Genomic DNA, 14,514 nt, shown 5'->3' on the forward strand with positions numbered 1-14,514 from the left:
TTTATTTTTGAAACATCTATCAAAATGCAGATTGCACGAAATAATAATCCATGCAAGAGGTGCGACAGTGTGACTGGATCTGGCTTAGTCTGTGTGAAATTTCATACAGTGTCGCACAAATCTTGCGTCAAAAGACTGAAACATGTTAGAAATCTCGGTGGTGACAAAATTGACTGTTGCTCCGATATTAAAACAAACGAAAATAACCGTACAAATATAAACGAGGATAAAGGCACCCCTAGTACCTCGGCCCACTTTGGTCCTGTCGATCTGGATCTTGAGATTTCACACTTGAAGGAGCTGCTAAAGCAGAAAGATCTAATTATCCAATATCAGGCTACTGCTATCAGTGCTTTGCAAGATCAGATTGCTCTCCTCAAGCGAAGTGATAGACACACAGTCGACAAAAACAAGCGGTCTAAACCTACATTTGCAGAAGTAGCTGGCGTAAACAACAGCCTACCTGCGAACGACAATCAGTCAGTAAGGCAGAAAAATAAAAGTCCCGAATTTGTCACCAAAAGCGATGTCGCGATAGCTGTCCATAGCGCTTTCACTAAAACGAAGTGCTCCGATGTTGCCGGACTAGAGTAGAACTACATCGTCTAAAACAGACCTCTGGTAGGAAGTCTGAATGATACGAGCAAATGCAAACTACAGGCTGCCGAGAGGCCTACTAGCTTTAATGTCACGAAACTACATCCGGAGACAACGACAGAAGATGTTCAAGCCTACCTCACTCCAATAGTTAACATGCCTCATGTGGACAAAATAAATTCAAAATATCCGGAATATTATGCATCCATCAAGGTGACTCATTCTTAGATATTCTTATCAATAATAAATCAGACCGAACATTGGGTTATTCTATTTACAGAAAACCTATGCACACAGACCAATACGTTAATGCTTTATCACTACTTGTTTACATAGCGGTGAACTAACCAAAACTATCTCAATCCGATTCTAATAATTTTCACATTAGGGATATTAAGCATTCTGTCACACAGTGCACCTCACCACAACCTTTTAAAGAACATGAGTCCTAAAGCAACCCCACACATACCACTGTTGTAATTTCAACAACCTTCCAATAGCAATGAAACCGAAAGCCACTGTTGTCGTTCCTTATACTCAAAGCATCACTGACCACATATCAAAAGTTCTAATATCACTGACCACATATCAAAAGTTTTAAGGAAATATAACGTCAAAACCAGATTTACCACTTGTTCAAAAATCTCTCATCTTCGATCCGTTAAAGACAAAATTCCGTTTGAGATATCAACTAGGCTCAATCCAGAAGATTTGTAAATAGTAAAGCGAGACCCACACTTTTTTGACAGTTTATGTTTAGTTATGACCTTATCTCCTGAGGGTGACTTTAGTAGTCTAGGGAAACAAAGTCTTCGCTAACCTAAATTTTGATTAGGCCTCGATAAACAGTTAAAATGGACACTCAGAATTGGCTGAAAATTAATGTTTTATTCGGCTAAAATATAATGCCTATTAATATGTCCAAGTAAATTATATGGCTTGAATATTATTTGTGTACTCCGAGTTCTGACAATTTACTAATTTACTGGTCCTAATATTACGACAGCGATTTATAGCTGCTGCAATTTATTCCCCATTCACCAAAAGTATGCTTTCGTCAATCCATACTTCGGTGTTAAATGAATTATTTAAAATATATGGCGGTGCATTTACTCAATCCCTGAAATATTGAAGTTGTTCGAATGTCTCTGTGCAAAACACAAATGAAATATTTACGACCCATTAAAATGATTTTTTACCGTATTTGCGAAACAGGTGGAGAGAACGTTTTGAAATTTTGGCCAGGGACGTAATGGTACTAAAAACTGCATTAACCTTTTCTAGACATTGTTCTTACAAAATCAAAAATCCGGTGTTTGTTACGGGAAAAAGGTTCGCTTGATTGATCGCTAGGGTGGACCGTTTTCGAGGAAACGTCAAACATAACTAAAATTGATGAAATAAGGTGAAGTTTTTGTTTTAATTTGTTTTTTTATAAGCACAGAGGGTTTTTCGAATAGAGAATTAGCAGGCATTCGAGATAGATCTACATAGATCTCGGCGGCAAGGCTCATGAGCTGTTATTTTCCAGTTCTGTGACATAGGTAAATGAATTTTGAGCCTAGTAGAATGACCAAAATGCAGGGGACTATATTCTTACCATTACCGAATGGTACAGAAATTAAAACCCGAAGATTTTCCAAATCGTTGAAAAGTTTCGTCAGTGGATCCTCCAACCACCAAGATATTATGGACAAACTTTTATGGTCTGCCCAGGGTCGTTCGAAGAACCAACTATCAATATAGGTTTTCCATTAATGTTTGGCAAGTGTCGTGGGTAATACGCTAATTGGTCTTTTTATTTTGACAAATGGTTTAATTGCTAATGCTAACTTAGATTTCCATACAAATAATCTAGCCGAATTTTTAGAAAATATTATCATACGTGCTCGCTAGGGACTGTTCACCTTTGAGTAAAATAAAAAATATCAAACTCGTCCTACTATTCCTGAAAATGTTGTTCATCGTATTCGAACCCTTTCAAGAGTTGTAATTAGTACAGTTGTATACGCGAGACAGCATAAATTCCTGCATAGAAATTGACGAGAGACACTTTAAACATTTAGAAAGGCCCTTGTTTTCTTCCAGACTTAACAAGATTGCTTTCGAAAAACCGTCACTGGGCGGGGCAGGTTTTTATCGCCTAGCACGAAGCAGCCTTTTATTATAAAAAGAAAGAGCTTCGCGGTGTCGTGTGGTAAAGGGACGCATTGTTTTTCTATCGTGCTCCTGCGGACCACTATGGAACTTTCGGAAAATCGATGTAATTTGATTGTGAATACCCCCTGTATAAAGCAACTTCAAGGTTACAGCAAATATCGGTAAATATTAAAATTTGCACAAATAATAGCGTTGTCGAATGATATTTTTTCAAATATCTCGCGCCCTGTATAATTGACGAAACCTGAAACTCTCTCTCGACACAGTTTATGACTGTTCAAATAAAATTATCCCATCTTCAACGGTTTTTCAATTATCGCTAATAATTTACCCACAAAAACGGCAATTTTTAAGATCTTTTAGATTTTTTGCCCATAAACGACACACCCTGTATATGATTCAAACAATGTTCGAAGTAGAGGTTACAGCCCTGGATCTTCCACGTTTCCTGTTCCAAGAATTTTTTGAAAATAGTAAATGGTTTTAGAGAAAATAAGTTTTTTCTGAAACCTTGCAGTGTAATAATCAATGATGTAATCGCGTCTTGACAGCCCCCGAAATAACGATTTCAATATGGATTTTTTCAAATATCCCGATCAGCGTATGTGACGAAAACCGCAAATACAAAAATTTGTAGCTCTTGATGCGGCCTATGACACTGTTTGAACCAATTAGCCATATTTTTTACGATTTTTGATTTGCGGCTAATAATTTACCCTGTAAAAGAACAATTTCCTAGGTCTTTTAGATTTGTGACTATAATTTAAAAACCCTGTACATAATTGAAAAAATGCCTGAAATAAATGTTATTGCACTGGATCTTCCGCGTCTGCTGGTTAAAGAATTTTGCCGATCGGGTGAACGATTATGGAAGAAAACATATTTTTCAGGAAACTAAAATTACCAAAAAAAATCAATTTTTAAAAAGTACTTGGTAAAATTTGATTGCACCCAATTTCTACCCTAAATGTGGACATGGAGTTTTACTTCTCTGCTAAATTTTAAGTAGTTATATGCAAATTTAGGACACAACACACTTCTCATTTAGCACAGAATATCGGGAACACCCTGTACAATAGGTGAAAACCTTAAATACTAAATTTTTTTCTGTCTATGCTGGCTATATCGCAATATAAAAGAAAGTGAGATCTGATTTCAGTTATAACCAATTTTCAATAATAGGAGGAGCTATTTTTCAGTTTTTTTGAATTTGCGGCACACCCCGTATATTTTTGAAAAATTATCAAGAATAGAAATCTACGAAGCCGTATATTTTGTGTGTCTTCTGGTTCAAGAATTTTTTGGTCTCATAAACGGTAAATAAATATGAATTCGATTGCTTCAAATTTCGGACATTTATCGTGTTTCATAGCAATGTCCAAAAGACTGTCGAAAATCGTGAAAAAAAGATGGATACCTTCGTTGGATCAGAGCCGTTTCTTATAAGCTTATCTGCTTCGTGGAGGGTTAAAAAGGAGGCACATTTTAATATTGTAGCTCCAATAGTTCAAAATTTATTCAGGAAAAACCAAAAGATGAGAACGGAGAACGGACAGGCAAAAAAAATTTTTTTTCGACAGTAATCATTTCTATACTAACGGCGATCCCATAGAACCGACCGTTACCGAGATATAAAATTTTTATATGACCGTAGATACTTTCGAAAAATTCGATTTCATCGATTTTCGCCAGTAATATGACCTCAGCATTGATTATTCAATCAGTAGAAAAGGTTTTAAGTATGCAGCTATAAAGGCTTAATTTTTTTCGCTACGCCAGTCTAACAATGTCTATCCTTCTAATCTATAAAGCAAGATGGAAAAGAATGGGAAATATGTAGCATTTGGTCAGGCATAGTCGTAAACATAGATTCAGTTGTTTACATGAAAGAATCTGTTTAATTTTGATAAATGCCCTTCTGGCTCTTTTAATGCCAGTCCGTATTTTCTGTACAATATCCCATTCACAATTTAGGTAACATCCGAATTATTCAGTTATTCAGTTCAGTTCAGTTCAGTTAATTTTTGTTAGCAACCTTCTTCACAGGAACTGCTCAATAATAGTGTATCATCCGCATAGCGCATATCATTAACATAAATTCATTTTTTGTTTGCAAACAGAGCCCGGGAGAAAATTGCCTAGAGTTGCCTAGGAGTAAATATCTTCTATCTAGATATATTGTCAAACTAATTGTCTATAAAACATGTGCTTAACTAGTACTTTCATGCTAAAGAGAGCATCTCTGGTTCCAAGACCAATTTTGAAATCATACTGTATATACGAGGTTAGCGCCAAAATTTCCAGGCCTGACACAGATGCAGCTCCAGTATCACGATAAAACTTTGTCTTGTTTTAAATATATATCTTAGTAGGCTGCGAAAAATAAAAAGTCTTGCATGATGCATGATCATTTGGGTATGCATAAGGTTAGTGCAAGATGGGTTCCTAAAAACTTTTCGGCTATTCAAAACCAACGCCGTTTCGAGTGTGCGCGGTCTTTTTTGGAACTCTGTGGGTTGGAACCGAAGCCTGTGATAGAAACTATTGTGACGGGAGATGAAACTATGGTTCTCTATTATGATCCTCTATCGAAAAAAGAATCAATGGAGTGGCGTCGTAAGGGTGAAGCACCACGACGAAAATTCAGAGTTTGCCAGTCAACAAAAAAAAATGATGGCCACGATCTTTTGGGATTGTGAAAGAATTCCTTTGATAGATTTTAAAGAAACTAATACCACTGTCTATGGTAAATATTACGCAACGTTATTACATAAATTACGAGACTGCATACGTGTAAAACGTCGAGAAAAACTGACCAGAGGCGTGCGTCTTTTGCACGATAATGCACCTGTCCATACTGCTGGTGTTGCACAAGCTGCCATTTTAGAGTGTGGGTTCCAATAGATAGATCATACTCAAACCAAAAGAATATTTTTTTAAAGGGATTGAGTTGTTAATAAAGACATGTAATAAGTTTATTGAAGTGAAGGGGGATTATATTGAAAAATAATAAAAAATTGTTACTCTACTTTGTTTCTTTCATATTCAGGCCGGGAAATTTTGGCGCTGCCCTCGTATGAGACAGATTCTTCACACTTTTTGCGTACCTTATTTGGAATAACATTTATGAATGAATAAAAGGTATTACTAAGGCGAATTACTGTTGCTATAAATCAAATTAGGGGCAGTTGCTGCGAAAACCCTCGTTAATATGAAACTATTCGAATAAGATGGATACTATTCACGTAAAATTGAGACCTTAAAGTAAATAAGTTATTTTTCATTGTTAGCTATTAAATATTGGATTATGAGTTAAGCTTGCTGGTTAATGTTATTTTCGGCAGATAAGCATTATGCTAATTTCGTAACAGGACACAACTTTTCTAATTTTGTAAGAAAAAAATTTAAAAGTTTTAGTTAGATTAGGTGTAACCCTCACAAATTACGCTAATTTAATTTAATATCAGCGTTTGTCGACATACATTTGTATAGACAACTAACTTGGGACGCCCTGTATATATAGCTACTTCTTTCTGTAACTGAGCTTAACGTAACGGAAATCCATTATTGAAAAACATAGTAGAAAATATAAACGAAAAAAGCATCAATCCTCGATCAAGATGTCTTATCTTTTCCGTAAGGCCCTTTCCCTTTTCTGAATGAAGTCTGACGGAAAGTGAACATTTGGCGAAAAACTCGTTATATTTAAAAGCAGCTGTTTTCGAATATGTTAAATTTCTAATATTCTGTCGAATGTTATTTGTCCAATACGAGTTATTTTTCAGGCAGCGTTTTTGTAAACACAGGAAAGCAAATATTTTGTACAAAGAGCTGTGTATTTCTGTGCGTGATTTCACATGCCCGACAGCTTGATTGAGGGGTTGGGGGGACTCGCGTGGAAGTATTCGGAAAGTCCGATAGGTCGCGCTTTGATGAATTGCTGGAGAGTCATCGTAATGGAAAAATAAATAGCAATTATCGTTGTTTTAAGGACATACGCCAAAATTTTCGCTAAGGAAAGACTTTTACATTTCAAAAGGCATTTGCGTATATTAACTGTGTGTATGTTACCTTTTTAAATTATTCATTCATTTAATTAAACACTTTTTTTTTTGGAAAACTTTTTGGGATTCATCATACATCAAACACATGCTATAAAATACGAAAAAAGAACAGATTCTTCGTATCGCAGTAAAGACACTGAGGCAGTATTCCAAAGCCAAGGCAAATTCCGTCTGCAAGGAAAGTGGTGAGCTCAAATAAGTGTCCATTTCACAAAAGAGGCCTAACCTGTTTTAATAAACTTGGTATTGTTAAAAAGGGCTTTTTAAAGGCTATCGATGGTGCTAATAGTGAAAAGATTGGGACTGCTTGCTTTGCCACCACGTGACGGGTCCTGACATTGGCGGAGTTTTGGTTAGTTCGCAAAAGGTCGCAATAACCCAGTGGAAACCGCATTACAGTACTTTTTCGGCAGCTGTTTAGCATGGCCCTAGCTTGTGGGTTTTCACATTTAATATTCGGAATTGGTTGTTATTAATGTCTTCTCATCTGGGATTTCTTTAGAATACCTTCGAAGGTCGGCAAATTAGCCCCTAGCTGACATTTTTACGTTTGGACATATTTACCTGTTTTTAAATACAATGAAACGTGTTAATAACGACCGACCAACCAAAATATAAAGCAATGCTGCTCGTTATGGGAAGGTGGCCGTTATTTTCAGGTTTTGCATCTCACACATTCAATCATTTTTTTAAAATGAAGTAGCTGTTCAATTGAAGCGAAACTTCCAAAAATCAAAACTCAAAGTGAGAATCAAAAATATTCTTCGATATTTAAGGGTATCTAAAGTTTGAAGTTTGTGTTTGTGCAGTTTGAAGTTTTTGGTTAAAATGTCATGTTAAAGCTCGTCGTAATCCGGACTCACATTTCACTACTTGAATAATTGAATGCTTAATAAAATTTGCTAGTCCTTAACAATTATTAGCTTTGGTTAGTTGACCAAATATTAATGATTATTGGTTCATTTGACTTTGGACTTTACTTCTTTTTACAACGTAAACGTTTGAGATACATTTACAGTCGAAACTCTATATAGCGAAATTGAAGGGACTGCTTTCTTTTCGTTATAAAAAGTTATAGGCACTTGAAAAATAACAATACGCATATGTGTTCTTTAATATTTAATTATTGTATATACATATTTTAATATCTATTAAAGAACATTTTATATAAATATTTAAGGACTACAGTTAATGTTTCACATAATCGGTCATTTTATTTTGAATTTTTTTAGTATGCCAATACGCATCTCGTACTTTGGCTTGTAGTTTCACTATTTCTTCGGGGGGGCATCTTCCCCATGATACATAAAAAAAATTTCTAGCAGCTTAACTGAATATAGGGCTTGTTGAATGGTTGGTGGCTGTCCCAGATCAACTTCTTCATCTTCTTCTTCCTCTTGATGCTGTTCCTCAGCCTTTCATGCTTGTTGTAATATGGCTTCCTCTGTCAAGTGTGCTGTTGTAGGCAAATCCGATCAATCACCATAAAATCTTGCAACTCTGTACTTGTAAACGTAATTGTCGTTTGCAACTGCTTTATCCACTAGCTTAGTGGCTGATCATCTTCCAAGTGCTGTTCGCATTCTGTCTCAGTAATAAGTCCTGCGAGACGATAGGAGTGGTGAATTGTTTCTGTTGTCACCTCTTTCCAAGCTTTACTAATAAAGTTGACTGCATCTAGCATATCAATGGAAAATTTGTCTTCGGACTCGATCATTTCCATTAAAATTTTTGCCCTGTGTCGACTCTTAAGACTCTTTATTACGCTCTGGTCTATCGGCTGTAATACATTTGTTGTTTGGGCTGGAAGAAATGCCAATTCAATATTCCGTAGATTTGGAATATAGGGAGGTGCAGGGCAGTTATCTAAAAGAAGTAATATTTTCCTCTCCTTTAATTCTGCATCCCATTTCCCAATGTCCTTTTCAAAAATTTGCAATGTCATCCATACAGACTTGTTTGCCTTGTAAGTGACCGACAAATGCTTGATATTCTTAAAACATCGTGGGTTAGTTGATTTTCCATTCACGACTAGCTTTCTTTTTTCTCTCCCACTCATATTGGCAGCTTATACGTTCTTTAGAAAGTTTTCCACCCCCACACTTTTCGCTTCGAAATTTAAGAGTTTTATCTGGCGCCATTTTGTAAAAAATACCAGTTTCGTCAGCATTAAAAATGTCGTCAGCAGGATACTTTTCTGCTAGTTTTGGCTACCTCTTCTCGAGCCAATCGTTAGTGACGTTTCTGTCGACATCACGGGCTTCGCCACTTATCTGTCTATAATTTATACCATGTCTCTGTTTGAACTTAACCATCCATCCTTCCGAAGCCTTGAAATCGATAATGCCAAGCTGTTCAGCAAACTTTTCTGCTTTTAGTTTTACGATAGGTCCAGAGAGTGGTACATTTTTAAGACGTCGCTGTTGGAACCACTGCAACATTGCCCGATCTAAATCTTCAAATTTTGGATTTCTTAGTTTGTTATTAGAAATGCCTGCCGCTTCAGCCTGAATGATTTTTTCTTTGCACTTTTAAATCGTGGATACAGTCGATGGTGTAAATCCGTATCGACGTCCCACATCACTTTTCTTTTCGCGCAGTTTTATCTCCCGAATTAAAGTAACTTTTTCATCTAGACAAGAAGACATTGACATTGTCTCCATATATAATAGATATTAAAATTTGTCAATTTAAAACTTAAATTTCTGTTTTTTAATCTTTTGCGCATAAATAGTATGAGACCTATATAAAATAAGTGTTAATTTTGACGCAAAATTCGAAAACGGATTGAAAAATATGATGTGTGTGTGTATATGTGTTTATATTTCTCAATTTACTGGAAAAAATGTGCAAAAAAATGTGATGGACGTGTTCGAGCATTTTTCTTGAAACCCAGTAACTGATTTTTAAATAAATTTGTTCCATATTTTAGCCGTTCACTATATTATTATTTTCACTTATGTAACAGGAAATAAGGGATATAAGTTGAACATTGAAAAGCCATAATATCGACTTATTATTGAAATTGTCCATTAGTTTCGAAGAGACATTTATTGCGCAGGTTAGACTTCATAAATCTCAATTGCCACGCCACAAAAGAATAAGTTTCAAATTCCGGAGTCTCGTTTCAGATTTTACGGATTGTTGCACCCGGTAATATTTCTCTTTCTGTGTCGGCTAGTGCTATTATCGCAGCTGACACCAAAATTTATGGCCGTTTACCCCAAAGCGCAATTTTAAGGTAAATGCATTATCGAATGTACGGGTGTATTTTTTATCGTGCGCTGTCGAGTGGCTAATAAAAAAATGTAATGCCACCCACAGTACTATAATGCGATTAAAAATGACACAAAGCACACGCTGCGCCCTCAACTACTATCGCACATCGTACAGCTTAGCCGTTGGTACAGATGGAATCATCATCGAAAAAAAAAACGTTTTTATTTTTCGTTTGTAAGTTCTCCGTTCTCTGATCCAGGGTTTTTCAACAATAACTGCCGAACGGTTTAAACTACACGCTTCTAATTTTGCTCCTTTTTAACCGTCCACGGGGTGCATAAGATATGTAAAAATGGCTGCGTTTAACCTTCGGCGTCCATCTTTTTTTTTCGATTTTCGACTGTTTCTTGGACGTTGCTATAAAACATAATAAATGTCCGAAAATTAAAGCTATCGACTTCAAATTTGGCAGGCAAATAGCGTTTAGTCCCCTAACAGAATCCATTTAAATTGGAGGGGTATTTTAAGGAAGGAAGGAAGTATTTTAAAAAAATTAAAAACTGTCTTTGCAAAGGTCTAAGGAAAAGATCATTTCTCGAAAACTGTTTATGGAACCGAAAAAATTCTTGAACGAGAACACGTGGAAGATTAGGCTGCATAAACGTTTATTCTTGAATTCTTGAAATTTTCAAGAATGTACAGGGTGCGCCGCAAATTTTAAAAAAAACTGAAAAATGGGTCCCCATGTCATTGAAAATTGGCGATAAGTAAACGACTGTGTTTCAAATATTAGTTTCCTTTACAGGGCAATAAAGCTCACATATACAGCTAAAACTTTTGTATTTAAGCTTTTCACCTATTGTACAGGATCTTCGCGATATATATATATATATATATATATATATATATATATATATATATATATATATATATATATATATATATATATATATATATATATATATATATATATATATATATAACACAAATAATTAAATTCTAAGCAGCATATTTCATTCTTACAGCTTGCCGGGTCTTTCCTTAATTCGTATCAGTTAGTCACTTTCTTATATCTCTGAACAGACTTTAACAGTAAAATATCCTGCTTACTATTCAGTTATCTATGACAAATCAGCAAGGCAAGTATGGCACACGCAATTAAATACACAGCCAAACAGGTGAGGTATACAACTCAGCTGTAGCTTAGGATAGCTCAGTGAGCTATAGATTCTCTCTCCGCCTCTTGGGAACTCTGCCTTGGTTAGTGGACGTTCTGCTGCAATATAAAAGGGAGTATATGCAAAACGCACGTCGAAACGGTTAAGGATTGTCCACGGTTTCCTGGATCAGCAATTCGTTGGCTGACCCAATAACCAAGGAGACCAATCACGTAGCTTCTACAGCCCTCGTGGATTTGAAGCTGGTGATTGCTAATGCTCTTTTTACACTCTCATACCAGGCCCTTCTCCCCAAGGAGAGTGAGTGACTGTGCCGGTTATAGTTCTGTCGCTATAAACGAAACCCCCATAATTATGCAAATCACGAAAGGGTAAAGGTCAGCTTTTCGATTTCTGGTATCAATGTGATTTTTTCCTGGATTTAAGGAACCGGCTTGAAAACTACTTTACCTTACAAAAAATGTCTCTATGTCATATATTTGCTGTTGGTTGGTTGGTTAAGTGGTTTTTGCTGAGTACACATGATTGATGAGTCCCTATATTATTAAACAGTATTCCAGTAGTTTGTGTTCTTGGGTAAGGGTGATTTGAGACTAATTTACTAAGCAGTAGGTTCTAGTTTTATGATTATTAATAAATGATTATAATATCTCCTTGTTTACAACTCAAACGTCGTTAATTTGAATTAATACAAAAAAATTATTCTTCTGAATAAGGTTATAAATATGAACAACACAAGTAGTTTTTTATTTCATACACATTCATTTTTTAGACGTATTATATAATCAAAACAAATAAAAATGAACCATTAATTATTCAAAACAGGTAAATTTTCCCAGTAGATATTTGAAGAATCCGGATTTTGTTTTAGTTTGGGCAATTTATTTATAATTTTTTTGTGCAAAAAATTAAATTCTATAAGCTCATCGTCAAACGAACATCAATACTACAATACAAAAAGAATACAAGAAATAAGTAGGCAGGCGGCTTCGTGAAATTTAAGTCACATTTTACTAAGCAGTGATCCGGGACATTATCAATGAACACTTCTGGATTGGTCACAAAATGAAGAGAAGAAGTTATTATAACATCTTTGTATCAAGAAAACCAACTAAAACATTGATATTGATATTGAAGTATAATTTAAAAAAAAAACAGATTTTTAAAAATTTTATCACTTATTAAATTAGGTGAACTGGGTCGAATCAATGGCACAATAGCAGTCTATTTCAATTGTTAGGCAAAAATTCAAAGCCATTTATTTGCCTATTGATTTTTTTTAATTTCTGGAGCAACGTGTGTGATAGACGAAAACCGCAAATACAAAAATCGTAGCTCTTGATACGTCCTCCGACACTGTTTGAACCGATTAGTCACATTTTTTACTATTTTCAATTTACGGTTAATAATTTACTCCGTAAAAGAGCAGTTTTCAATGTCTTTTAGATTTTTGCCTATAATTTAAAAACCCTTTATATAAACGAAAAAATGATTGAAATAAATATTATAGCGCTTAATTCTCTGCGTCTGTTAGTTAAAGAATTTTGCCGGTGAATGGTGATGGAGAAAAACATGTTTTTCTCGAAGCCAAAATATCCCTCAAAAAATTTTAACTTTTTTTTATATACTTTGCGGTACTTGATTCTGAACTCCTACTTCTCTGCTAAAGCTGAAGTCGATGGCTACAAATTTAAGGCACCTATTACGTTTTTTAATATTGCACGGAATATCGCGAACATCCTGTGCAATAGGTGAAAGGCTTAAATACAAAAGTTTTAGCTGTATATGCGAGCTTTATTGCCATGTAAAAGAAACTGATATTTGAAACCCACGGTGGTTTAGTTATCGCCAATTTTCAATAACATGTGGACCCATTTTTCAGTTTTTTTTAATTTGCGGCGCACCCTGTACATTCTTGAAAAATTAAAGAATTAAGGAATAAACGTTTATGCAGCCGAATCTTCCACGTGTTCTCGTTCAAGAATTTTGTCGGTTCCATAAACACTTTTCGAGAAATGATCTTTCCCTTAGACCCTTGCAAACACAGTTTTTAAATATATCATCCTAAATCTATCTACCCTAAGGTGTAAGGTTTTTAGGCAAGGTACTAAACCATATTTATTTATTTATGTATGTATTTATGTTTAAATCTAAAATAAAATTACAAATTATTTTTATTACCTACTTAAATTACTTAAAATTGTTCACATAATATATCACTATACATGTAGTTTTGGATTGTTGCTTTTGCGTCACATGAGGAAGGGGTTTTAGTCAACTGTGTACAGTGATAACTTGCATTGTCCATTACAATTACGCTATTAGGAGGAATGTTTGGAACTAGTTTATTTTTACACCAACTTTCAAATAAATCAGCGGTGGTGCCCTCATAGTAATCCAGAGAAAAATCTTTAATATTTTTCGCAGACAGAGAAAGTCCATTTGGAATCCAACCATCTTTAGAGCCAGCATGCCAAATAGTTATTCTTTTACCTCTTTTTGATGGCGCGTTTGTTTTACACTTATCAGTTGAGTCAACCGAACCCTTTTCGGGGGTATTATAAGTGTCGAACCAGGTTTCATCCAAGTAAATAATTTTTTTTTCTACATTTGGGCGGGAGCATCTCCTGAGATGCGCACTAGAACCGCATATATTTTGCATAATTCGCACACGATTCAACACACGCTGTATTACACACGAAATAAGAATGATTACTAATAAACTTAAACTAAGTAGTATACCAAACCAAAAAATATTAAACACAGGTAGGTACAAAATTATTTTCTATTACGCACCACAATTTTATCTGAATTTGAATTCCTAAATTCTAGGTAATAATCTTGTTGCATTGTATGTTAATGATCACCCTTGGATAATCCCATTCAAAAGCAAAATACTATTATTTGTTATTCCTTGTTTATGAAAACGTCTGACAGAATTTACAATTATAAGAAAACTATTGTTTTAATGAAATGAAATTTAATGTCAGTGTATTTCCTTGCAGCGTGCACAGTCTCCGTCGGGGCCTGGACTTTGGTAGCCATATCCGTGGAACGTTATTACGCCATATGTCATCCGTTGAGATCACTCGCGTGGCAGACTCTTAGCCACGCGTACAAGACAATTCTGGCAATATGGGTCGGTAGTTTCATCTGCATGATGCCCATCGCCATACTGAGCCAACTAAAACCTACTCGACAAGGTAATTCTAGAAACTCTTGTACTCTTGCTCGTGCCTCCTCCATTTAATCGAGATTTTAGTTATTATAAATGAACTTGCTAATATTTGGTTTAA

General features: G+C 35.2%; 1 protein-coding gene across 2 annotated transcripts in view; it reads left to right on the plus strand.

Annotated features, from left to right (window-relative positions):
- LOC132704990 (cholecystokinin receptor-like) overlaps positions 1-14,514 on the plus strand; it is a 178,691-nt gene that overhangs the window by 142,885 nt on the left and 21,292 nt on the right. For both annotated transcript variants that reach the window (XM_060675363.1, XM_060675364.1), the window contains exon 3: positions 14,224-14,421. In XM_060675363.1, coding sequence (XP_060531346.1) covers positions 14,224-14,421 — 198 coding nt within the window. The remainder of the gene's footprint in view (positions 1-14,223; positions 14,422-14,514) is intronic.

Source organism: Cylas formicarius, unplaced genomic scaffold (assembly GCF_029955315.1).
Source record: "Cylas formicarius isolate icCylForm1 unplaced genomic scaffold, icCylForm1.1 PGA_scaffold_7__23_contigs__length_41026272, whole genome shotgun sequence".
NCBI classification, from domain to species: Eukaryota; Metazoa; Arthropoda; class Insecta; order Coleoptera; family Brentidae; genus Cylas; species Cylas formicarius.